The sequence below is a fragment of the Talpa occidentalis genome, unplaced genomic scaffold (genome assembly GCF_014898055.3).
Source record: "Talpa occidentalis isolate TD23 unplaced genomic scaffold, MPIMG_talOcc4v2.1 talOcc4.14, whole genome shotgun sequence".
Taxonomy (NCBI): domain Eukaryota; kingdom Metazoa; phylum Chordata; class Mammalia; order Eulipotyphla; family Talpidae; genus Talpa; species Talpa occidentalis.
In genome coordinates, this window is record NW_023601433.1 from 7,310,793 (window position 1) to 7,337,832 (window position 27,040).

The 27,040-nt window shown below is 44.2% G+C and overlaps 1 protein-coding gene across 3 annotated transcripts in view; it reads left to right on the top strand.

The window, feature by feature from the left end:
- MCTP2 (multiple C2 and transmembrane domain containing 2) overlaps nt 1-27,040 on the top strand; it is a 200,497-nt gene that overhangs the window by 23,720 nt on the left and 149,737 nt on the right. For 2 of the 3 annotated variants that reach the window (XM_037510041.2, XM_054694750.1), the window contains one exon: nt 13,653-14,183. In XM_037510041.2, coding sequence (XP_037365938.1) covers nt 13,716-14,183 — 468 coding nt within the window. In that variant the 5' untranslated portion in view covers nt 13,653-13,715. Of the gene's footprint in view, nt 1-6,576; nt 6,659-13,652; nt 14,184-27,040 lie in introns of those variants that run through there. The other variant, XM_037510040.2, reaches the window with a different exon arrangement.

Genomic DNA, 27,040 nt, shown 5'->3' on the forward strand with positions numbered 1-27,040 from the left:
ACAACACAGGCGGGCAAGCTGGAGTGAGCAGCTGCTGTGCACAGCTCCACCCAGTGGGCTGAGGGGCCCTGTTCCCAAGCCAGGAAAGGGCTCTCGAGTCCTCTGGTCACGACTGAGATGAGGACACCTGATGCCTACGAGGGCAGGCGAGGAGTCAGCAAAGATGAAGTTGAAGAGCAAGGATGGAGCTCCAGGACTCCTCCCTGGGTGTGAGTCTCCTTGAGGTGCCAGGGTTAGGAATCTATATAGGTCTTAGTGAAGTCGGTTTGGGAGAGGTGTTGGGTTCAGAGAGTGGGGTTCTTGGGTTAACTCTGGGAAAAGTTTCAGCAGAGCTCCCCTGCAGTGAGTTTCTCCACGAGACAGAGGTGTTAGTTATATCCAAGAGGGCAGGTTTACTATAAAAAAAAAGGATAGAAAAAGAAAGGACACTTGCAAAGACACAGCAGGGAGAAAGAGCTGCCCCCAAAAGGGACAGGTTTGCTTAGAGAGAGGCCTGCATGGTCACAGGCGGGCAGAATGGCCGCTGTCCATGGCCAGTGGACAGAAATTGCCCTGCTAGAGTTTTCTCCTCAGGAGAGGTTCACTCCTTCTTGGAGTTGTTAACCTAATTACTTTCAGGGTGTGACTAGGTTGATTTGTAAGGACCAGTGATTCTCGACGATGGCCTCCCTCTCCAAATTCCACTTCTGGCCTGTGCCTCGTGATACTCCCCATAGCAGTCTGAAAACTGTCTGTAGTAGTTGGTCCCTAAGGGTTTTTCCTTTAGTTTCTGTAGCTGATTTAACAACTATGTGAATCACTTCTACCCCCACTTCCAGTTTTTGGCCCGGTTGAATCAAGTTTCTAGTCTTGTGGTGCCCCCTTTCCAAATTTTACACTTTTTTTAAAAAAAGATTTATTTATTTATGCGTAAAAGAACTGGGGTACAGGCCAAAGGTGTGTGGGAGGGAGTAAGAGGATTCACCAGAGACAGAGTGGGGAGCAGAACAGGCAGATCTACTGAAATACACTGCTGAGGGGAGCAGTGGGCGAACCAGGAGAGGTCTGCTGCACCATGTGCGTAGCTCCCTGGCTAGGGATTGAACTCATGCTGCACTGGCTGCGGAGAGCTACATAGGTTGCATCTTAACCCCTTGCACCACCAGGGAGACCCCCCAAATTTTCTACTGTTAACCTCCATTATTGGGACTGGGGCATGAGAACAAAGAGAATCAACTTTATTGGCTGGGAAGGCCAGGAGAGTGGACTTGGCTAAAGTCCATGTGTCTGTCAAGTGTGGCTCATTCTTGTGGCCAGTGGTGAGCGCCCATCAGCTGTAGCCGGTACCCGTGCAGACTTGTGACTGCCCCATGTTAGAGTGTCCCGTGGAGCCTGTGTGTCCGAGTGCTTTCTGACCCAGCCTGGCCTTAAGGTCTGTAGCTTGTTAAACAGGCTGACTCGATCAACTGCAAAGAGATAACTCAGGAATGCACAGACTGGGAAAATATCAGTTAAAAAAAGCCAAAAAACTATAGGCCAAGGAAATTTATGGCAGCAGGTGTGTGGCCTAGAGTCAGATTTAGTTAACCTCTTGGTTACCAGGCCAGTAGAAACAAGGAATGGCAAGTTTCTGTCCTCGAGCCCTGTCCCTTTGTTTCTGTCCCGGGACCCTTCGGTCTCAGTGTCCCCGAGTGACAAGACACTTGGTTCTTCTTCTGCAATGACTTCCTGCTGGCTGGAGCTATAAGCCCTACCTACCGGTGAGGGGTGACATTTGTCTCAATAAGAGAGAGAGAGAGAGAGCATGGGATGGATTAAAATCTCTGTAATCATTTTTATGTCCATATTGAGGCCTTGACACCAAGAGTTTGAACAGATAAGGCTTCACTATTATGAGGATAAAAGTAACTACCAGAACCCCCAGGAGTGAGGAGACCTAAGGGCACCATCCCATAAGCCAGCTCCATGGCCTTGACCTTCCTTAAATTCTACAGCCTTCTAGAGACAGAGGGGACTAGTAACTGGGAAACAAGGCCTTCTACAGCCTTCCTTGACCTTCCTTAAATTCTACAGCCTTCTAGAGACAGAGGGGACTAGTAACTGGGAAACAAGGGCCAATGATCGAATCAGCAGATTCTACTGACAGTAGCCACAGTGGAGTGAGGGTCCCGACCATTGAAGACCTTGGGTTTTTTTTTTTTTTTTTTTTTAAGATTTATTTATTTATGCAAGCACTGGGTACAGTCAGAAGCATGGGAGGGTGAGAGAATTCACCAGAGCCAGAGGGGAGAGCAGAGCAGGCAGACTGATGAAGTACACTGCTGAGGGGAGCAGCAGGTGGCAGGAGAGGCCTGTCACGCCATGTGGGACCCTCGCCGGCGGCCGGGGATAGAACCGGCGCTGCAGAGGCTGCGGGCAGCTTCGCAACCCAGTGCTCAACTGCTGCACCACCGGGGAGGCCCCCAGAAGACCAGGCCAGATTCATATTTTTCAAGGGCCCAACTCAGGTTCTTACATACAGTTTCCAGCCAGCCCCAAAGCTCAGCTCAAGGCTGTTGCTATTATTCATCTTAAATACATGTTTCCAGAGCAAGTTCAAGAAGTTTTTCCTTTTGTGCTCATAAAGAACAATTTAGCCATTTAGCCTCCTTTGACAACTAGTCGTAAACTAACCTGTCCCCATCACACATAAGCAGAGGATGGAAGACGTCATGTAGATCCATGTGGAGTGTGTGAAGCTGCCAATCTCTGTTGATTAGTAAACCCTATTTATTTAAGGACTTTGGAAAAATATTGTAAGTTCTTACATATGTCAATTAATCTTAATTAGACAAATATTTAATTACTTAATTACTTTCAGGAAACAAAAAATACTCTATTTTCTAGCCCAGTAATTATTGTCAATATACATTTTATTCCAGCAATATAATCTAGTATTGTAATCAAGGTAGTTTATCTTATTTCAAATGATAAGAAAATAAATTGAAGGGCTATTTGTTGGAGTCACATAAAATATTAGAGTATTACTAAATGCCAATAGATGAAGCTTTTTTATATTTTATTGCATACATATTTCTATGTAAATATTACTCTGTGATACCCTTTAGTATATGTAATGTTTGCTAACTGAGCTTCATTTGAAAAGAATTGTTGAAGATTGCAGTTTTAATTTGTTTATCTCATGTGTGTGTGTGTGTATTTCCTAGACAGTCTTTTAACTTATAAAATGAACTGTTTCTTTTGAGAGATGACTAGGAAATCACTGGAAATATATTGGCTTAGCATCATTTATTAAGATCAGTGGTCTATAACTCTTAATTTAATTTAATTTTATTTTAAAGATTTATTTTTATGCAAGAACTGGTATACAGGCCAGAGGCGCAGGAGGGTGAGAGAATTCATCAGAGACAGAGCAGAATAGGCAGACTGACCGAAATACACTGCTGAGGGGAGCAGCAGGCGAGACAGGAGAGATCTGCCACACCATGGGTATCTCCCTGGCCGGCCGAGGATCAAACCTGCACTGCAGAAGCTGCAGACAGCTTCACAGCACTGCACTCAACCTGCTGCGCCACCAGGGAGGCCCAAACTCTTAATTTTTACTTGAGTTATGAAAGTAAATTCAACAGTAAAGCATGGCTTAATAGAGAAACTTAAAATGGGAAGGATGAACTGAAGATGAAATTAACAGTATATAAACATTTTAAAGCTTCTAAGTATAAAAATCCTTCAGCTCTTGTCCAACTTATTAATAATTAAATACTCATTTTTGCAAAGAACAGCTTGATTAAACATGTCACTTTTAATCACTTAATTGCTTGAATTCAATAGAGGCCCACTCTAGGAGGATAATTACTGCTCTTTAATACTTTTGTGTGCTTCATTATTAGGATTATCTTTAGTTCACTTAGTTTTTTCAGTAACACTAGGTAGCACTTTTAGTCTCCCTAGTCAGGTCTGTGCACCCATATGTGATATTAAGGCTGCAGCAAGCAGCAGCCCAGAGGATCCTCTGCCGATCGTCCCCTCTTGTCCTGTGAAACCCCTATTCTGCCCTCAGACCGACTGACATAGGCTGGTGCTTGGCTGATGTGGATGAGTTGAGGGGACCATGGTCTCTCCCCTTTCCTAATTTTATATTTCTTCATTGGTACCTCTCATTATGGGAATTGCCGGGGTGTATTTTTGGGTTTGTTATATTTTTGGTATAATTTCTTATCTGTCTCCACCCCTAGGATGTCTAGGGGACTCCCCACCTCTGCCCCAGTCTAGGGACTTGCTTGGTGCATTGTGTTATTCTAAGCATTTTGATCAGTTCTTGGCCAAAATTCTTGACTCCCTGAATATTGTCAAATGAGTGAATCTGTGTGCATATTCCATTTTAGCCAAAATGAATCTTTAAGTACAAATAAATATTTGCAGAAATTCTGATTATTTTCTTCCTGTCCATGCTCAGACACTCACACCCAACTCTGGAGACCCCTGCTGCAGGGTAGTGGCATGTGGGTAGTGTGCAGGCAGGTGGCAGAACACAGAGCCAAGAGCAGATACTCCTAGAGAGACCAGACACTACTTCTGGCATCTGACATTTGGGTCAGATCCACCTGACAGTCGTCCTTTTAAAAAGGATGGCATGACTGTTTAGTAAGCAAATGAAATAGGCAAATATAACACTTTATCCAGCTCAACAGAAGGTGTTTTTGAATTTTCATGCAAAAGAGGTTGCTAGAGAGGTGTGAGGGATTTGTAAGGTTCTTGGTGGCCCAAGACTTTCCACACTGGCCGGACTGGATTTCAGTTCCATCACTGGGATCCTGAGCTGGTCACATTGTCCTCATCTGTTAAGTGGGCAGAACATCCCAAAGAACATATCGTGTGGTGTTGAGCGGTGAGCCAGGGCCATATGCATACCAGGAACAGGAAGGAATTGTTAGCAAGCTTTTGAACCCTCCAGTGGCTTCTCAACCCACCCAGAGTAAAATGCTACATATTGTCTAGTGGCCTCTAGGTAGACAGAAAAACTCAGTCCATTCTAATGTGCTTAGACAATTTCACTGATGACCTCTAGAGATTTGCGACCAATTTCAAAACACATACTCGAAGACAATTATGTCATTATGCCCTTATGTTCGTCTATGCAAAAATAAAAGTGATGGAGGGCCTCCCCGGTGGCGCAGCGGTTGAGCGCTGGGTTGCAAAGCTGCCCGCGGCCTCTGCAGCGCTGGTTCGATCCCCAGTTGCTCCCCGGACACTGGAGGAGGGTCCTGCATGGCGCGCAGACCTCTCCTGCCGCCCGCTGCTCCCCTCAGCAGTGTACTTCGGTCCTTCTGCCTGCTCTGCTCCCTGCTCTGGCTCTGGTGAATTCTCTCACCCTCCCGCGCTTCTGACTGTACCCAGTGCTTGTATGAATGAATGAATGAATGAATGAATGAATGAATGAATGAATAAATAAATAAAATTAAAAACGCTCCTCCCCCCCCCAAAAAAAATAAAAGTGATGGAAGAATCACAAAATGGGAATCACATTCTTGAGCGCTCACGGGGACCTGAGCTCAGCTCTCCCCTCTGAATTCAACCTGTTCTGCTCCACACTGCCTCCTTGCTCACCTTCTCACTGAGATCAACCCCACTGTGGAGCTTCTGCTCTGGTTCTCTCTTCTGCAGGGAGGTGCTTCCCTGCAGTCACCTGCCTGGCTTTCTCCATCCAACCTTCTACATCCTGGGCTCCCGGTCTGAGTGTGCTTCTCTGGATGCAAAAATGAACCCCGGTTTTCTGAGAGTCCCCTTCCTCTTACCCAACATGTTGATTTATTTCCCCTACTGTCTATCTCTCTCATGTAGAACATATGTGCCATGAAAACAGAGTGTGTGTTTTGTTCACCAGTGTTGCCTCAAAGGCTGCTATACCCCCTAGGACCTTGATGCCCCGGGGTACTTCATGTTATTGAATGAAGGAATGATGAAAAATAGCAAAGGAAAAGAAGTTGTATTTATTTTTCACTTGTATGCTTATGTTCTGTGGTGTGTGTATGAAAAATAATAATAATAATAATTTATTTTTCCTATTAGTTAACAATTTTCTAAACCAGATGATAGAATTAATTCTTTTTCAGGAATCTCCTCCTCTAAACAATGTTGAGAAACATTATAAGACACAGCAGACACCAGGTTGTCTGAGAATGACATTCCTGTGCTCTGTACCGTCCCATTTTGTGATTCTTCCATCACTTTTATTTTTGCATGAGACTAACTTAAGGGCATAATGATGTAATTGTCTTTGAGTATGTGTTTTGAAATTGGTTGCAAATCTCTAGAGGTCATCAGTGAAATTGTCCAAGCACATTAGAATGGACTGAGTTATTCTGTCTACCTAGAGGCCACTACACAGTAAGTAGCTGCTGCTTCTATGAGATAGGCTTGGCCTGGGGAAATGCTTTGACAGGTTATATTATAAAAGAGACTACTCCTGGACATAGGGAAATGATAAACTGTGTGTTTTCGCTTAAAAATCTAGGGATTTGGTATTTCATGCAAAATTTCCATTTTTCCTTTTATAGGTACAACCTTTTCTCTGAAAGAGTTTTCTTTTATTCTGAAAAATTTGTATTGACTCGGTGGCCTACAAATATACACAATTTTGTTAAACTTGCTCATTTCGCACCAGAAATAGCATAGAGAGGTATGTATAAGCTTTCCTTTGTTCTAGATGTTTTTTCTAAGCTACACATTCTATCATGCTCAATTACCTAAGATAACTTTTGCAGTGTGAAGTTTACCCCAGTTGGATAAGAGTTTTACTGGAAATGAACATCTTCCCCATGTGTTATCTGGCAGTGCAGTCCTAAAGGTCCTTTAGCTGTTCTTTTTCTGCAGGTGATTCCTAGACAAGAAAATACTTGAGTGTGATAATAATGTTAGGCAGGAGATTTGAGACTTGGCAATGTTTTCTTTTTAAAAAAGATTAATTTATTTATGCATACAAGAACTGGGGTATAGGCCAGAGGTGTCGGGGGTGAGAGGATTCACCAGAGACAGAGTGGGGAACAGAACAGGCAGACTGATGAAATACACTGCTGAAGGGAGCAGCGGGCGAGACAGGAAAGGTCTGCTGCGCCATGTGGTTCACCTCCTGGTGGGGATCAAACTTGTGCTGCAGAGACTGCGGATAGCTTCATAGGTTGCATCTTAACCCATTGTGCCACCAGGGAGGCCCGGTTTTCAGTATTATTGAGTTTAATTTGGATTTTCCTTCCTTTCCCATTTAAATGGATGGGAAATTTTCTTTCTTCTGGTAAGACAAAATATCTTGATGATTTACCAAAAAAGATATCTCAAAAAAGAGCCTTTCTGACTAGTCACACCTACTTCCTGCTCTGTCATCTGGATTGATGTTCAGATTGTGAAAGCAAACCCCTTTCATCACGTTTACACTAAGGAAGAACACGAGAAGGCCCGATTGAGTCAGCATTACCAAATAACAACAAAATGCCTGCCAATTACTCTGTTGTCTTCCTTGATCCTCTTCCCTTCCTTGTGTTTCTCATTCAAATAGTGGTTGTGGTCCAGCTTCAATCAGAAACTTTGGGGCTGGCATTTAATAGGGATCTTGTTCTATTTCCATTTGCCCAACTGCTAGCAGCCAGGTGGGGAGGATGTCTGGGTTAAAGCCATAATAAATGAAACTTCCATTAGGCTCTGTGGCGTGGGGCGGTTTCCTGTAAAGACCTTCTCCTGCCGTTAGTGGTTTGAAGAAGCAGAGTGCTCATATTCGCTCGATAAATGAAAGCTGATGTTCACTAGTGAGGGCAGCTCAGGTGTCCTGTTGGAAGAAGAGCTCCTCCTCCTAGCAGTGGTGGTTCACAGAGCCTGGGTTGCATTTTAACTGTAGCCTTTGGATGTTTCTGATCTGATAATAACCTGTAACTTGTGTCGCAGTCAAACACAGGGCCAATATGCCTGTTTTTAAATATCCTTTGAGTTGAAGAAAACTGAGTGTATTTTTTTTTTTAAGATTTTATTTATTTATACAAGCACTGGGTACAGTCAAAAGCTCGGGAGGGTGAGAGAATTCACCAGAGCCAGAGCAGGGAACAGAACAGGCAGACTGACGAAGTACACTGCTGAGGGAAGCAGCGGGCGCAGCAAGAGAGGTCTGCGCGCCATGTGGGACCTTCCTCCAGCAGGCAGGGATGGAACCAGTGCTGTAGAGGCTGCGGGCAGCTTCGCAACCTAGCGCTCAACCACTGTGCCCCTGGGGAGGCCCGAAAACTGAGTGTATTTTGACGCTCAGATAGCTGGCCTTATCTCACTAACCTTTCCTCAATGTTCTGTAGATTTAGTCCTTCTTGACTTTCCTTTATACTGAAGAATGTATCATTGATGGGAGAGGTGACATTTAGTAAACATAAAAATTGCAGTTTGATATCGAATGACTTCAAGCACACTTCCGAGACCACCATTTTTGGGCACATATTTTTGTGTTTTTAATGCTTGTAGTTGTGTACACTTGGTTCTGTACTGCTTGACACTTGGAGGAATTATGATCAGTGCCGGAGTCCTAGCACCGACCGGGGTGGGGTTTCCTTAAGGATGAGACGGCGCTAGGCGAAGTGGAGGGTTGGAGGGAGGGAGGATGAAGTAGATGAGGTACTGAGGAGACACCGACACTTGGTCGGGTGCAAGTATCTCCTACCGATAGCCTCCATGGGCCTTTATTTGTACATCAGAAGTTCTTTATGTCATCATTACATCATACAATCATGTGATTTCACTTTTACATTGTTTCAGAAATTATTAATACTCATTAACAGTGCACAGTCCTTTTTCTAATTTTCCCAGTATATGATTAACTTGGTTGCTTGGTTACATTAACATGGCTACATATTTTCCTAGGTGATGTATATTATTCATAAAATAGAAACAGGTGCTATGCACAACGTGATTCCAGCAGTCAAGCTAGGTAACTAAAACAAGGCTAAGTGGGCATTGTAAAATCAAGGGTGGCCTTCTCTTTCCTTTATAGAACCAGGGGGTCCCTGTGTCATGGGAACAGCATGTGGTATGTTTTTCTCAGACCCCTTTGCCTCCCGGGGCATCTCAGGGGCTTTCTCTTGGGGAGGACTTTTACTGGGCTCAGTTCCATCAGTTCTATCAAGTGTGGTTTGTTAGAGCACTCAGTGTTACTCGTGGTAACTGAATTACAAATTGGAGGATGTGGAGAATTATTGGAAACCGTTTCATTATCAATCATGTTGGAAGGCACATTTTTTCAAACTCCTGAGGTGTGCATTACCGAAACTGGCATTGATGCCAACACTCACTGCGTTACTCTAAAGCTTATAGAAAATTTCCATGGTTTCAATAACTGCCACAAACAAATGAAAGGAAGTAGCAGGAGCCAGCTATGGAGCTTTCTGACTTTTCAGAAATTTCCGCCATGCCCGGACCTTGTCAGACAGCATGGGTAGGTAGCATGGCCCGCGCCAGATCAGTATGCTTTTGCAAAACTTACTGAAAGCCTTTACCCCCAACGGGCAGCTATGAAACATGGACAAAATGCCTGGGAAGCTAGTTGAGGTTGTTGAAAAGTAGACTCAGCATGTTGATTAGGGAAGAATCTCAGAATTGAGGCACCACTGAACTCAAGCCGAGCTTCCCCACTTTATCCTTTGGGCTAATTCCCCACCCTTCAAAGTGTGGAAATCACCTTGGGAATTGTGTGTGGGGAGGAGAGATCTAGAGAGTGAGAGATCTAGACAGGTCTAGACAGAGATCTAGACAGAGAGATCATGAGAGAGATCTAGAGAAAGAGCTGTTCCCCAGAAAACAGCTTCTACTTCTGCTTCAAGAAGCAGAACGGGGAGCTTAGCCCCACCATCTCAGGGCTGAGGTGGTATCAGTAAAACAGTAGGAGCTAAAGCAGTGCATTTGGGGAATGTTTTTTCTATTTGGTGAAGCTGTAGTTCTGAGTGGTAAAGCTAAAACACTGCTTTCATTTTTTTCTTTACAAAATATCCCTCCTGTTATTTTCACTATTCCATGTGATAACAGAACTGGGTTGTTTCTACTTAGAGGGACTCTCAAGATATGAGACAAGGGAGGCAGCTAATAGGAGGGGCTTGGGAACTGATCCTGTGAAGATGTTTGTGAATTCTTAGACTCGCCATTACGTGCAAATGCATGGATCTCAACCTTCTTAACATGCCAGGGACTCTGAGAATTTCTGATGAACAGAACTATGCCCAAGTGTCAGAATGCCCTCTCTATAGCACACCTCGGGCAGTTGAGTGGCCTTGCACAGCTTTTAAAATGGAACTGAGGGCCTCCCTGGTGGTGCAGGCTGTTGAGCGCAGCCCTGTGGAGCTGTCCGCAGCCTCTGCAGTGCCAGTTAGATCTCCCCCTGGCTGCGGAGATAACCACATGGCGTGGCAGACCTCTCCTGTCTTGCCCGCTGCTCCCCTCAGCAGTGTATTTCAGTCAGTCTGCCTGTTCTGTTCCCCACTCTGTCTCAAGTGACTCCTCTCACCCTCCTGCGCATCTGGCCTGTACCCCGGTTCTTGTATAAAAATAAATAAATCTTAAAAAAAAAAAGGAACTGACATTGAATCCACAACCCAAAGGAGGTTGGTTGGAATTTATGGCTGGAAGATAACCAGATTAAGTGTCTGGAAAAAAATATTATAAATATCTAATTCCTCGTGGATTTAAACAGGATTTCAAAAGAGAACAATTAAGATTTGAGCATACAATCCATATGGGCATATGAAGAAAACTACAAAAATCTCATGGGAAGACAATCAACAGATGACAGTGAACAGATGACTTTACAGTAGCTATTACACAAATGTCCCAATGAATGAACATGAATCCTGAAATAAAATACAAGAAAATATCAGTGAAGAAATAGTAGATAAGGACTAGAACCAAATAAAATATAAATATAATGGCCACCCTACCTGGCCCCCCAACAAAGCAAAAAATAACAAGAGACACATCATTAGATGGATTCAATAATAGAATAGACATGGCACAGGATAGTAAACCTGAAAATAAACCAATAGAGATTATTCATTTTGAACAAAGGGAAGGAAAAGGATTGAAAAATATTTAACATGGGCCTCCCCAGTGGTGCAGTGGTTGAGCGCTGGCTTGCAAAGCTACCTGCAGCCTCTGCAGCGCCAGTTCGATCCCTGGCCACTGGGTGAGGGTCCCACATGGCACGCAGACCTCTCCTGCCGCCCGCTGCTCCCCTCAGCAGTGTATTTCATCAGTCTGTCTGTTCTGCTCCCTGCTCTGCTTCTGGTGAATTCTCTCACCCTCCTGTGCTTCTGACTGTACCTAGTGCTTGTATAAATTAATAAATAGATCTTAAAAAAAAAAAGAAAAATTAAAAAAAAAGAAAAATATTTAACAGAGACACCGAGACTGTTGGATAAAAACAAAAGGCACACTAATAAAAAAAAAAAAATGGAAAAAGAAAGAGAGTGTGGTTGGAAAAAAAAATGCATCCCAAGAGATACTAGCTGAAAACTTTCCCAAGTTTGGCAAAAGACTGACTAAATCGGTAGCTTCAAGGAGCTCAGTCAACTTCAAATAATATAAACGCAAAGACATGAATATGCAGGCGTATCATGACTGCTGAAAACTAAAGACAGTCAAAAATCTTGAAATCAGCCAGAGAAAAGTGACTTATTGCCTATGGAAAAAGTCATTCAAATGACTGAATTTTCTCAACAGAAATCATGGAGGCCGGAAGGAAATCACACACCATTTTAAAAGTGCTAAAGGAAAGATTAGAATCCACTCAACTGTTTGTGGGAGATACTTTTCCTTAGTGACACTTCTCAAGCTGAGACTCTGAGGTTTCCTTTCTGTAAGATTTCCATTATAGAAATGTTGTGCTTCTGATAGGCTATGTCAGAACAGTACTAACATCTCACTTTTATCAATGATTTTCTCTCTAGTCCCTCAGACTTTAATATACATTTTAAGGATACTGGATAGAATCTTGGTTTATTTAAGTGTGTGTTTTCCCTTCGTATTTTACTCTGGCACAGAGTATATGTTTAATGCAGAAATCAGCAAACTACAGCCTGTTTTGTAAAACTGAAAAATGGTTTATTGGACACAACCATGCTCTTTCACTGAGGTGTTGTCTGTATTTCCTTAGGTGCCACAACAGCAGAGTTGAGTGGCTGTGACACACCCTCTTAAAGTGTTTACTAACTGACCTTGTTCAGAAATTTTGCCACTCTTGGTTGAGGGTGAGGCCAAGACTCTGTATGACATGGGAAGACAATCTTGTTCACACTGGTTAAAGATGCTATTATTGCTCTGATAAATGTCTTTAGCATTGCTTTTTCTGGACAGGAAATAAGAAACTAGTTTTCCTTTTCATTTCCTGGAAGCTTTATTGAGGTATAATTGAAAAATGAAAACAGTATGTGTTTTAGGTGTCCAGCATGATTTAATATACATTTACATTATGAAATAATTACCCCAAGCAGGTTAATCAATTCATCCATCACCTCACAAGTTTAAGGCACAATGTCCAGTTCAGAGAAAGTGTTCAGGGAAGGAAAGCTCTGTTTACCTACAGTTGATGTTATTATCATAAATCTCCAATACTGAAATCTTAGTCAAGGTACATTTCTGTGTCTGGGTGTGGTGAGACCACTTAAGATCGACCCTTATCAAATCTCAAGTATACTTGGCTATTATAAAAAAGACAAAAGTGACTATTGACTAGGATGTGGAGGACAGAGAAAGCTGTGCACTGTCAGTGGGAATAAAAATCCCTACAGCCATTATGGTAATCAGTACAGAGATTCCTCAAAGATTTAAAACTAGAATGACCTAAGATCTAGCAATTCCACTTCTGGATATACTCCCAAAGGAAATCGGTGTTTCTAGATGGTCTCTGCCTGTCTCTTTCACCTAGCATTTTTCATAGACCATGATATGGACACAACCTAGGTGACCATTGAGGGTTGAATGGATAAAGAAAATGTGGAACAACACACATACAATGGGGTATTAGTTAGCCATAAAATGAAGGGAAATTCTGCCATATGCAGCATCAGTGTTGGAGAACATTCTATGAACTGAAATAAGCCGGTCACAGAAGCCAGTATCCTTATAAATGACTTTGTGTGTCAAGCTCATAGTGTCATTCATTGCTTTAACTTTTCTATAATTACTCTGATAAATTTTTTTTTAAAGATTTATTTATTTATGCATACAAGAGCAGGTGTAGGCCAGAGGTGGGGAGGAGGGTGAGAGGATTCGCTAGAGACAGAGTGGGGAGCAGAACAGGCAGAACTACTGAAATACACTGCTGAGGAGAGCAGCAGGGAGACAGGAGAGGTCTGCTGTGCCATGTGGGTAGCTCCTTGGCTGGGGATCGAACTCATGCTGCAGTGGCTGCCAAAGGCTTCATAGTCCTGAGACTTAACCCCTTGCGCCACCAGGGAGGCCCCTACTCTGACAAAAATCTTAAAATTCACTTCCCTAAAACTGGTTTTCCGGATATGTGCAGACGTTACTAATCAAATGTTTCAATCTTGATCACTTAGTCGAAAGTGTAAGATTCCCGAGTCTTGTTTCCCCATTTCGATGGGCCCTAACACCGCCCAGTAATTTCAAGTTCTTTCTCCTTAAATTCTGTTTTCTAGGAGCCTCCGGAGCTTTCAGCAGAGCCCCCTCTTGCCGAGTGACCCCTGGGTCTTCATGCAACCATGGATCTGGATAAACCGTCTGTCTGGGGCTCACTGAAACAGCGAACCATGCCTCTGTTAATCAACTTGAGCAAGAAGAAGGGGAAAAAGAACGCAAACAAACCCCTTGACTTAAGAGCAAGACACCACCTGGATCGCCGCCTCAGCCTCTCTGTCCCTGATCTCCTGGAGGCCGAGGCCTTGGTCCCAGAGGGCCGGCCATACTCGGGGCCAGAGTCGTCCTACACCTCCGTGCCCAGCAGCCTGTCTTCTGCCGGGATCCTTCCCAAGAGTAGCAGCAGTTCCTTGAAGCAGTCTGAAGAAGAGCTGGACTGGAGCCAGGAAGAAGGGGGCTATGCTCATGTGTTGGAAACAGACTCGGAGGAGGCCTATGTCTCTCCTGCTGAGGACCGCAGGGCCTCTAGCAGTGGCTTCTTTGATCTGCTCCAGAAAACTCCCCTTGTGGAAGATGCGTTAGAGAATCCAGAGGTGAGGCCAGGGCTGGACATGTCCCTATTTCTTGACTTTTTTTCTTCTTTTACAAGGGCGTTAGGTGCCCTTGGAAAATTTGGTTAGGAGTTATTTTCGTGGTTAGCTTCAAGGGAGAGATGTCATTTACAAGAATTTAAATTAAGGTAGTATTGATTGCACCCAGTGTCCCCATTAGTTTTAGGGTTGACCTCTATGTATTTTAGAACTATTACAGAAACCTTTCTAAGACACTTTAAGGCATTAAAAGCCCAATTGGATGAGTTTTCCTTTTTCTATCTCTTGGCAATGAAAGCAAGAGCTCAACTTTTCCCATCTCTTTTTTGCCAAGTGTGGGACTGTTTCCCTCTCTCCAGTGTAGCCCAGCCAGAGTGCATCATACTGTTCGTAAGAAATGTGGGAAGGTGTGTCTCCCTTTGACTGCCAGATACTGTAAACTTCCTCCTGGAAAACATGTGTGTGCACGTTTATCTGGGAGAGTTCACTCGGATCTCTCTCTGGAAAGTCCCCATTTTTTTCAAAGTCCCAAATTAAAAGAAACAAATCATTTTCCAGTCAGTGATTTTACTGTCTTCCGATAAAAGAGTCAAATATGATTATGAGATAAATCTTACAATTCTACAATGAGTTTAAATTCAGTTACCAGATCACTAAATCATAATTTGGTGAATAAATTAAAATTTTTTTTTTTAAAATTCCTCCATCAATCATGCCCAAGTAGGTTGCAATGTTGAGGGAAGAAGTTAATTTTCTACATTCCAGGTTATTGTTATAATTCCATAGGACATTGGTTATTCAGCTGGGATTTTGGAGTTTACTTTTAAAACCAAAACCTGTGAGATAAGTCATATATTTGGATTTCACTGGGGAGCAGGATCCTGGATATTTGGAGGGTGCTGATATCATATAGTTTTGGAAGCTTTTACTCTGTTGAGACACCACATTTAATAAATTTTCTTAATTACTTTTTTTAACTTTATTTATTTTTTTAAGATTTATTTATTTATTTATACAAGCACTGGGTATAGTCAGAAGCGCGGGAGGGTGAGAGAATTCACCAGAGCCAGAGGGGAGAGCAGAACAGGCAGACTGACGAAATACACTGCTGAGGGGAGCAGCGGGCGGCAGGAGAGGTCTGCGCGCCATGTGGGACCCTCACCTGGTGGCCTGGGATCGAACTAGCACTGCAGAGGCTGCAGGCAGCTTCGCAACCCAGCGCTCAACCGCTGTACCATCTGGGAGGCCCTCTTAATTACTTTTTTCGCTACCATTAGCATTTATTAAATCCTTGTCATAAATTTTTCTATTATTATAAAATTAACATATGTGTTTTCACTAATCAAATTGTTAACTAAGTGAAATTTTAAACCAGTTCAATATGAAGGCATTATATACTGAAGTTAATCTTTATCTTCTTGTTACTTATTAACTGACCGGGAAAAATGGGTTGGATTCTTAGATTTATCATGTTAACAATCTCAAATTGGAAGAGTTTCTCTTAAGTTGATAGGGCTAAAACTGTTTTACTATTCCCGTGGTCTTTATTGTAAATAAAGTACCCAAATGCTGCTTTAACTCAGGTGTCACAATGGTTGTTGCTGGAAGTAGAAGCCAACAGCAAGTGACCCTGCCTTCAAGTTCTCACCTATGGGGAGACAGCTTTGCCTAGCACTGAACAGTCTGTGGGAAACACCCAAGCCTGGTCTCGGAACAGCTGGGTGGAGCTCAGTGTGGGGCCCAGGGCGTGTGCTTATATAAGACAAATGCCAAGGTGGCTCTGAGATTAAGTAAGATTGCACAGGTGAGGAGACAAGGTGAACAAGGTCCTGCAGTGCAAGTGGGGGACAGGGGTTGGGGATGGTGGCCATTTTACTCTGCAGGAACAGAGCCCTGTGGAGCTTTCTGCTGTGCTCTCTGGAAAGTGGCCTGTGCTGAGGGCCTGGTCAGTGATGGCGAGTGACTGCCAGGTACATGGTTGGTAGTGGTTAATGTCATCTCCCCTGATTAAATGCAGAACAACCTAGAAAAAGCAGAGTCTTTTAAGAGTAATTTAAAACAAAAACAAGCTCTTAGGTTACAAGAACAAAATGGTGGTCACCAGAAGGGAAGGGGTATGGTGCCAAAGGGCATACGTTGCATGGTGGTGTGGGTGGAAAAGGAATTTCCATGGGGATCATCATGTGGCACATGATGGGGTGGACTCTGCTCCTGATGCTGCTGCATAGTGTCACACAATATCTTGCAATTTGATAAATAAAACAAGAAAAGAAAGGATAGGTTTTCCTGGGTAATTTGACTTTCTTTTTTAACACAGCCATTTTTTTTCTAAATTCTTGAAAAAGAATTTTGTTTCTTTTTCGTGTCTGAGTAAGAATTGCTAGAAACTAGCAGGGAAATGGCCACTTGAGTGCACTTATTTGCTTGGTGGCCTGTTTGCAGAGGATGCAGGAACTGGACAGCAACTCCCCACACCTACAGGATCCCCTGAGGTCAAGTGCATTGCTCAGCCTCCTCTACTCCCTGTCTCCTCTGTGACTCCCAGCTGAATCGCCTAGATTGGTGGGTCCCTCTTACTACTTGAGGATCCAGTTCATCAGGTGGAGCAGCAGGGAGCCCCTCCCTTGCTTAGCTCCTCCACTGGGCTATGCTAATCTGGGGATGGGTGTGGTAGAGGGGTCCTATCTGATTGGTCTTTGATGTCTCAGGCCTGCACTGGGTGTCTTGCTCATAACCTGTGCTCCCTTAACACTGGTCAAGACAGACTCCAGTTGGGCAATGTGTGCATTCTGATTAGTATGCCTTCTTAGGGTCTTTGTTGTAAGTTCTCTTCCACTTACAGGTTCATTAAAGTCAGCGTTAATTTTGGGGGTTTTCAAACCCACCATCCTATAAATGAAATCTCTTTTGATATGCTGTTAACTAAACATGTGGAGTGATTCAGCCAGGCTAGACATTTCAACTCACATCTAATGCTAACTTTACACCTGAATTTATATCCCTGCCTTTTAAAGGAAGGTGGATGTGCTACTAATTTCTTTTTTTCATGAATTCACGTGAGTTTTGGAGTTGGCTCACCTGTCTCTCTGATGTGGTGGCCACTTTCTTCTTAGTGAATGGCCATTGGCTTTTGATCACTTTCATGGGGGAAGAAGCTGGAAGGAAGGCAGGGGTCAGAGGGATAGCCCTGGTGTGCAGGGACAGTGGCATACCTGCCAGAACCCTTGGCATCGGTTATCTTGTTTGTGGCTTTTAGGGGGTTAGGGAAGGAATATCTGTGTCCTGAGGCACCCCTGGGCTTGTCTCACCTGTTTTCTGTGCAAGGTCTCATGGTTCCAGGCTGAGCCTGCAGAGATGGGCTGGGAATCATATCACAGCACTGGCCAGGCCTGTGGTATCCACTGAAGGCAGAGGGGCCAGCTGCAATGATGGGAAAATGCAGTGATGAGGCAAAGAAGAAACTTAAGGATGAAGGAAGGTGAAGGTGTGTGAGAATGCAGAGATGGAACACGGAGTTGTCAGTGCGGGTGTCACACTCACTGTAAAATCGAAATGGGAAGGAGGCTCGGACTAAGGGAGTCCAAAGTCAGCCCAGGTTAGAATCACATGGTATCAGGGATGGTTTTGTGGATATGCATCGCTGCAAGGGGCACCCCATGAAATGGCAGCTGCCTGGCATCCCTCTCAAGATAGAAAGTGACTGCAGATGAGAACCTGATGTGGTCATGCTTTGTTAACTGGAGTCTCCAGCATCCACCCCACTTGCCAGCCCACCGTGCCAAGGAAGCCAGGGCTCTCAGAGTCCCAAGCCTCGTTCCTCCTCGGTGGTCAAGTGGACAGGATCAAACTTTACCCAGGTTTCTTCACATAGCCTCTCCTTTCCTTCTGAGTGGCACTTTATTTCATGAGCTGTATGTCATCACTTGTTGCATTGGGCAACACCACACTGATAAAGAAACGGGAGTCATGGAGCAAGCTACATAATTCAGGCTGCTGCTGAGGAGCAAGATCCCGGCCTTTTTATTGATATACAGCATAAGGGGGAGGAGAAAATGGAAAGGAAAAGAAGATAAAAGAAAGGGGAAGAATGTAGAAGATCAGGGACTGTGAGCCTGCCCTCCAGGCACTTCTCATCTGCTTGATGACTGGTATTGTCATTGAGATCATGCCCTAATCCCCCAGCCATGGTTTTAATCTTATCAATAATGTGTTCCACTGATCAGCTTCTTGGGTTCTTTGTTATACATGGGTCCTCAGCCCCCTGGGTGTCCTGGTCATAGAGATGCATAGCCTTCCCAGTGTGATCCAGCATTGTGCTCTTGTTTGATATGAAGGGCATCTAGCAGGGTTGGGCTCCTGTACCTAACTGACCCAGCTGTTGTGGATTTAATAAATCCACACTGTTTAGGATTTAATAAAATCCTAACATCACTGTTTAGGATTTAATAAAATGGTGGCTAAACAGGCTGCTTAGGGGTAGCAGACCCACAATCACTTGCAGACAGGCCAGTATTTGATCATGGTTCCCTGAAAGCCAGATTGTCTCCTTTAGGTGACTGTGTGTCTGCCCTCAGGTGGGTGAAAAGTGGTGTTACCTTATTCTCATCACTCTCCACCAAGACTTGGAGCTTAGGAGGTGGAAAGGGTACTTGACACAGTGGCCAAACCATCTTGAGTTTAGAAGTTGGGCTCTCTTGGGAGACGGGTGCTCCTGAAGAACCCTGATTGATATCGTCTTTTTTTCCTTGCACCAGTCCTTCTGGTTTATGTCAAGTATACTGACTCATGTTGTCTCTGCAGTTGACTTTCAAGCCTCAGGCCACTGTCAGGTACTGGGGGTGGGAGGGTGGGGAGGGCATTAGAAAATCAGTTGGGTTGGGGAAGGTGGTGGCACATAGAGGCTCTGGGTGGGTAGGGAGTTCCCAAATATCAGATTAAATATGAAGAAGTTAAAGTTAAGCAGACTCAGAGGGGGGGGAGGGGAGTAGCTGGTTTTCTTGTTTCCTTTTATATATATATACTTTTTTTTTAAATTAGACTTCTTTCCTTTTTATCTTGATTTTTCTTCCCACTTCCTTCCCTAGTGAGCAATCTCTACTGCTTCCTTCCCCAGTAGTTATTTTATAAGAAACTTTCACATGGCTTGTAAAATCAGTTAAGTATTTAGAAAATACAGAAGTCTGCCTCTGGTTCCTGTTCTCACTGTTGATGACAGCATTGAGATTAGACCCAGACCCTGGAAAAAAATGACCTATAGGTGGAGTCACTCTTGAGTCAGCCCAGGTGCTTGGTGGGGATGGGGGTGCTTGCTGTGAAGAGGTGGTCAGGAAACACTTGCAGTGGACACGTCGTAAGGACATGGATGAGTGGAGAGTAAAGCTCAGTAGTTAAGTTTCACATTTGAGAGGTGAGCACGGCTGTTAGCAGAGCGCATGGCCATGCCAGGCCCCACTGAGGACTCACTGATGTGATCCTGGACACATTTATTAGTGTTGTTCTGAGTATTTTTGTTATTACATTTTCAGAATGAAATTGAGGGACAGGGAGGTTTAAGCCACCCAATTAGTGATGTTATAGCCAGGATCGAATCCAGGAGCAGCTACCAAATTGTGCAGCAGGAGTTTGAGGTGCAACCCTGTACTTGGACAGTATCAGAGCTGGTGATCTAAATATGCTGATCTCAAAGGAAAACATTTATTTTCTTTGTCCATTCTCTTTCCTTTCAAACGCAGATATAATTATGGTGGTCCAATGGCCTGATTATATCATGGTTAATAACTACTTACCATGAATGGAAGGATTATTTCCCCCTATCATCTGTGTGGCCCCACAGGGGGCACATGGGGTATACATCCATCTCTGTCATTTCATTTGACATTTGAAGTTTGAAACAACCGGCTTTGCCACTAGTGTATGTGGACAAGTTGAGTGGTTTAGAGAAGTACCCTACTGGGATATTTCCAGAAACTCTGCTTGGCAACCACAGAGCTTCAGTTTAATCACCACAGAGAAATGACAAACCACAAAGGGAAGGAAAGAACTTGCAGCTTGTGAGATTAAGCAAGTGCTCTTTTCTTTGTATGTCAGTTACCTGTTGGGCATGACTTTTATTTGATCTCAAAAATCATGACTGAACATTGCGGCAGACCTGACAACTGTGTCCCAGGTTCCTTCATGGGCCTGGCCTCTTTCCCTCCCTCCCTGCTTCCCCACTTGTTGAGCACCTACTATGTGCTGATGCTGTTCTTGAGCACCTACTGTGTGCTGATACTGTTCTAGGCACTAAGGACTCAGCAGTCCACACAGCGGATCAAATTCTGTTTCTTCATGGAGTTCCTTTTTGAACAAATGGTGAGAGGCCATAGATCTATCCAAAACATGATGGGTTACAACACTAATGATAAAGGACTGATCACAAAAATCTGCAAAGAGCTGATGAGACTCAGCAACAACAAAGAAAATAATCCAGTCAAAAAATGGGCAGAAGAGCTAAAAAGAAACTTCTCTGAAGAGGAAATGCAAATGGCCAACAGACATATGAAAAAATGTTCAACATCACTTGTAATCAGGGAAATGCAAATCAAAACTACCATGAGATACCATCTCACACCAGTGAGAATGGCACATATTAAAAAAACTAGCAACAACAAATGTTGGCGAGGATGTGGAGAAAAAGGAACTCTTGTGCACTGTTGGTGGGAGTGCAAAGTGGTCCAACCACTATGGAGAGCTGTGTGGAGATTTCTGGACCTACTAAACATAGAGCTTCCATATGATCCAGCAATTCCACTCCTAGGTATTTACCCAAAGGACACAGAAACATCAATTCCAAAGAGCACCTGCACTCCTATGTTTATAGCAGCACTGTTTACAATAGCTAAGCTTTGGAAACAACCCAAATGCCCAAAAATAGATGACTGGATCAAGAAGATGTGGTACATATATACCATGGAATATTACTCAGCATTCAAAAAAGATAAACACATGCAATTTGCAGCAACATGGATGGCGCTGGAAGGGATCATGCTCAGCGAAATAAGCCAAAAAGAAAAGAAAAATACCGGATGGTCTCACTCATAGCAGGAATCTAGAAAACTTAAATAAGGGACCAGGAAAATGAATATAAGAAAGTGAAAATCAAAATCAACAAAAAACTATGAACCAGAGACACTTTTTGGGGGGGGGGGGGGGGAGGGGGAAGGATTGGGGTCAGAATGGGGCATTTGCAATTGTATGGGGGAATATAAAAATAAAATTTAATATTTAAAAAAAAAAAATAAATAGACAGTAAACTAAGCTTAAAAAAAAAAAAAAAAAAAAGAAACTAGACTCTTTGCCTTTCCTGTATTGTTTCCTAGTTTTATTAAAGTTCCTTCCCATTAAAAAAAAAAAAAACAAAAAAAAAAAACAAAAAACAAAACATGATGGGTTACTAAGAAAAATAAAGCCTAGGAGACACTTGGAGGTGCCGGGGTGAAGTTGCTCTCCTTGTGAACAGAATGATCAGGAAGGAGCTCCTCCGATATGACAATGGATCAGCCAGGGGGCCAGGGACCCCCAGAGGCTCCTCTTCTCAGTTCTTGTCTTGGCAAAGAATTCGGCCAGACCAGATTTAGGCAGAACGACAAGAGATGTCCTGACAGATGAGAGAAGGGACAGAAAAGTTCTCTGAGCAGAGAGGGGTCTCAAGTGGGTAGCCTCTGAGGGGACAAGAAGCAGGTGCTTATATGGTTATCGAGGGCAAGGAGTGGGGCTTTGGCCTTTGGATGTCTCTGGGTTGTGTCTCCTGCTGATTGGTTGGGGCTTGTGGGGCCTCGTCAGCTGCCAGGGCCCACTGAGCTTTCCCATGTTACCTGGCCTGTCTTTGCAGAGCCAGCGTTGGTCCATTGCTCTAGCACTGTGTTATTGTGTTGCTGTGCTGAACGTTCCGTTTTTTTTTTTTTTTTAAGATTTATTTATTTATTTATATAAGAGCTGGGTATAGTCAGAAGCGCGGGAGGGTGAGAGAATTCACCAGAGCCAGAGCGGGGAACAGAACAGGCAGACTGATGAAGTACACTGCTGAGGGGAGCAGCAGGCGCGGCAGGAGAGGTCTTTCACCCATGTGGGACCCTCGCTGGTGCCGGGGGATTGAACCGCACTGCAGAGGCTGCGGGCAGCTTCGCAGCCCAGCGCTCAACCACTGCGCCACCAGGGAGGCCCAGAATGTTCCATTTTTAACTGGATTTTGGGGTGCCCTCGTGGTCCAACAATTGTTTCTAAACCAGACTAAAAAATGAACTTGGGCAACCTGGGCTGGGGGCTTTGGGGCACTCTGTTTCTAACTAACTACCTGTACCCATTTCCTTACTTCCTCCTTCAATTACACTTAGTGAAGACCTAGAGAGGCATGGGAAGCAAGCCTTGTGCGTGTCAGGATGAAAAGCAGCTGCGAAAGTGAAAGGCGGGAGCGCCAAGGCCCCAGAAGGCAGGCGCATGGCTGGGTTGTTTCCAGAAGAGCAGGAATCGGTGGGGCTGGAGAGGAGCAATGGAGATCCACAGTTACTCCTGAGGCTGCAGGGTAGAGGCTTCTCCATGCTGTCAGGCAGCTCTGCTCCTCTCTACCCACCCTGTAGGCAGGAAGGAGCAGGCCAGGAGGAATTCTACACGGAGGCTCAGTGCCCACATGGGGGGCTCACAGGTGGAACAGCTGGGTCCCTCGCCTCCAGGCAGCGCCTGCTCTGTGTGCCCTAGACCTGGAATAGCGAGAAGCAGAAGCAGACCTTGCAGGAGACCGTGCAGAAGCGCCCCGGTTGCTGAGCTGGGCATGGAAGGGAGCTGGCCTGCTCCTGGCATCATCACCAGCTCTCCGTCTCTGTCCTGCTAGCAGCCTTGGCGAGGAAGTAATGGTGGGGATCAAGGCCGGGATGTGGACTGTGGGCCACTTGCATTGTGTTTTTCCTCCAGTCTTCCCAAGCACGTTCTCTGTCTTGGCAATAAGCATAATGGCTGACTAGCAACCCAGGCCCGGGCTGCCCAGCGTGGTGGAAACACGGTCTCACTGGTCTCACTTCACTCTCCGCAGACATCCTTGTTTGCTGTCCAGCTCAGGGAGATGGTCAGCCCATTCCTTTTGAATAAATGAATTTTCCTCCTCGTAGCCACTCAGGTGAGCTTCTTTTCTACCCTTTTAGAGAAATACCCGTGTCTCGAAATTTAAGTAGATTGCTCAATGACACAGTGCCTGGGAGTAGCAGAGGTTGGCCTTGTGCGAGGTCTGTGGCTCTCAGCCTGCCAGAGGAGGTGTCCTGCTTTTGGATCTCCTGGTCCAGGACACAGTGGTGCCTCAGTAGGATGGGAACCTGGGATATCAGTGAACCCTAACTCCCTGCTTCCCTTGAGTGACCATTTAGCCTTTTAACGCTGACTTCTTTCCTTATATTAATAAGTGGGTGATGCCAATAATGGCAGTGTGCAGACCTCTAGGAAGGTAGTAGGGATCTATATCTGATATCTGATATCTGTAAATGATAACCACCCTGCTCCCCAGCCAGTATAAAGGGGGACAGTTATTCTTTTAAAGTGCCTACTGTTACTAAGCATAAAAATTTTTGGTAAGTCAGAGGACAAATATTACTGAAGATGGAAAAAAGGGTTTAGAACTTTTAGAAGGCTTAGACTTTTTTTTTCTGTGAAGGATCCGATAATAAATATATTCAGCTTGGCAGGACATGAGGTCTCGCAGGTTCTCCACGCTGGTGTTGACTATAGTATGAAATCAGCATAGATTTATGTAAATGAATGGGCAGAGCATATTCCAATGTTTCAACGTTCATAAGAGCAAGTGGGGGCTTGTAAATTGCTGAGACTGTTTTATACCACATGATTGAGTGGGGCATGTATCCAGGCATGATTGAGTAGGATGTATGTACACATGTGTGCATCTGTCTTGTATTTGGCATATTAGATCATATTCCCGGACAACCACTTTCAGAGAACAGTCTTGGGCACAGGGGGACACTGAATATGCTTCCTGGTGTTGTATGACCAATAACCTGTTGTATGACCAATTTTCCACGCAGATGGAAAATGCATGGACTCAGCTGTCGGTAGACCTGATTTTTTCCTGAGCATACATTCCAATTTTGTCCTCCTTGGCCATATGAATTGTTTTGATCCTGCCTCTGTGTCCAGGCACGATGTAGGCATGTTCATTTGTGCTACTATCATCCTAAGTATTTGTGTTCTCTTAATGTGGCTTAAGTCATTAAGTAAATATGTGTTGTTTATCTCTCTATCGTTTGCTATACTCATATACTTTGCTAGAGTATTTTTCAACGATGATGGAAGGTGGTCTCCTCAGCCAGCTTTTCATTCTTAGTTAGCTTTCCTGGAAGTGGGTTTTTGTGTCTTCCTCTGCAGTTGACACAGCCAGTGACTGCTCATGGTGTTTGTAGTACAGCTTCCTGTGTGTGCCTCATGGTGAGATCCTTCAGCGACATGGGAGGTGGTGTTTGTGCAAGATCACATTTAGCGTACACAAAAGGAAGATGATGTTTACTCACATCAGTGTCTTGCTCTTAAGATCTTTAGTGAATAGGAACATTTCCTTTTTTTAAATAATTGACCCATCCAGTCTAATACCACCCCTACCCCCATGTTCTCCATGTTCTGTTGAATTTTAGTAAATTTGCATTCTTGTTGATAGAGGAGTCTCCCTAAAGGCAATCAAAAGTTACCTGAAAGGCAGTGGTGAAAGTTGATAAGAGACAACTAACTTTCTAGTAACTTTCATGCCAAGATGTTAACTTTTGAATGTGTATCTATATGTTATTAGGCAGTTCTGTTGTACTAAGATTTTTTGGCACTGATGATTTTAAAATTATTTATCTTTTTCAAAGTTATTTATCTTTTGTTAAAACCAGTGCTTAACAAATTAATGGCACCACATCCATACAGTGGGATATTAGACTTATTTTCATATGAACATCTTTTATATTGACAATTTTTTTAAAGAGCCGGGGTACAGGCCAGAGATGTGGGGGGTGAGAGGATTCAGCAGAGCAGAATGGGGAACAGAACAGGCAGATCTATTGAAATACACTGCTGAGAGAGCAGCGGGTGAGACAGGAGAGGTCTGCTGTGCCTTGTGGCTTGCTCCCTGGCTGGCCGGGGATCGAAATCGTGCTGCAGAGGCCGCGGATTGCTTCATAGTGTGGTGCTTAAACCCTTGCACCACCAAGGAGGCTCTATATTGATGATATTCAAAATAATTTGTATTTTCCTGAGTCTGTTCTTAGAAACAATTTGCTGGAAATGGTTAAAGCCAATGCTTAATGAATAAATGAACTAGGATACCTTCCTAAGGTGGAATACTACTCATCAATGAAGAATAAACTATTGCTACAGACAAAATCTTGGATGGATTTCAAAGACTTTGTGCTGAGGGACAGAAGCCAGTGTCAAAAACTTTGCATACTGCCTAATTCTATTGATATGCTCTCTGGAAAAGGATGAAACTGATGATAGCACATCTGTGGTTGCCATGCCTTCTGGATTGGGACCCTCTGACCACATGGGGCAGCATGAGGAGTTTCTTGGGTGATGGGACTTTCCTGTGTCCTGACTGTGCCAGTGGTTACACACACTTGTGCAAAGCCATAGCACTGTACACACATGTGAAAGGTCAATGTTACTAGGAGTTATTTTTTTCAAAGGTAAAATTAAACCAAAAATTTGAGTGCTTGTTAAGACTTAATGAGAGCATCAAAAAATGATGGGATTTTCTAATCTTGTAATGATAGTGGGATGCCAGGGATTCCTGAAGGGAAAAGTCTTAATTATGCTCTTTTTTAATGAAAAACTCATTGATGTATCACTAGGTTTATAAAGAGGGTAAGAAAAAAGGACTTAAACTCTGTGGGCGGAACCGTGACTCAATGCTGAGTGGAGTGACGGCCCCCAGCAGCTGTCACTTGGTGCGGGTGTCCCTGTGTGGGTGTCACCTCTCTTCTTCCTGGTGATCACTCCCCCTCAGTGGTGAGTATATATGGTGTGTGACAGTTACAGTGGCTACGGGAACCCTAACTTTAGGTTCTGTGACTTTCCATGAGTAACACCAGCCATAATGTGGAATGAATCGTTCTTCATATTTAATTTCCATGTTATTGTAAGTGGAAGACTTACCACATGTTTGAATAAAAGCTCTGAGTGCGTTTATTTTATTTTATTTTATTTTATTAAAGATTTATTTATTTATTTACTTTTACAAGCACTGGGTACAGTTAGAAGCGCTGGAGGGTGAGAGAATTCACCAGAGCCAGAGCGGGGAGCAGAACAGGCAGACTGACAAATACACTGCTGAGGGGAGCAGCAGGCGCGGTAGGAAGGTCTGCGCGCCATGTGGGACCCTCACCCCTTGGCCGGGGATCGAACCAGCGCTGCAGAGGCTGTGCTGGGCAGCTTCGCAACCCAGCGCTCAACTGCTGCACCACCAGGGAGGCCCTCTGAGTGCGTTTTTGATGGCCTGCAGGTGATGGGGGTTACGTGCACTAATTTTGTCACTTCACTAGTGCCAGGTATTAAGTAAGTGGGGCTGACTTGGGAGCACATGTATCATGAGCCTTCCAGAGAGGAGATGCTGTCCACCCTCCCTCCCATCTGCTTCTCTGACTGATGGTAGAAGATTCTGGGTATAGGGTCTCAGGTGCTTTGAGCAGAGATTCTGTCCATGCACTTGGAGTTTCGCAAAATTGCCTTTGAACCAGACTGGTTAAAGCGAGCCTTGGTTGATTTCATCAAACTGGAGACTAACCAGGGATGCTGGGGCTGCAGGGGCCTCGATGTGGTCAGTCTAGCTCTTTTGCCTTTGTGAGTCAGTC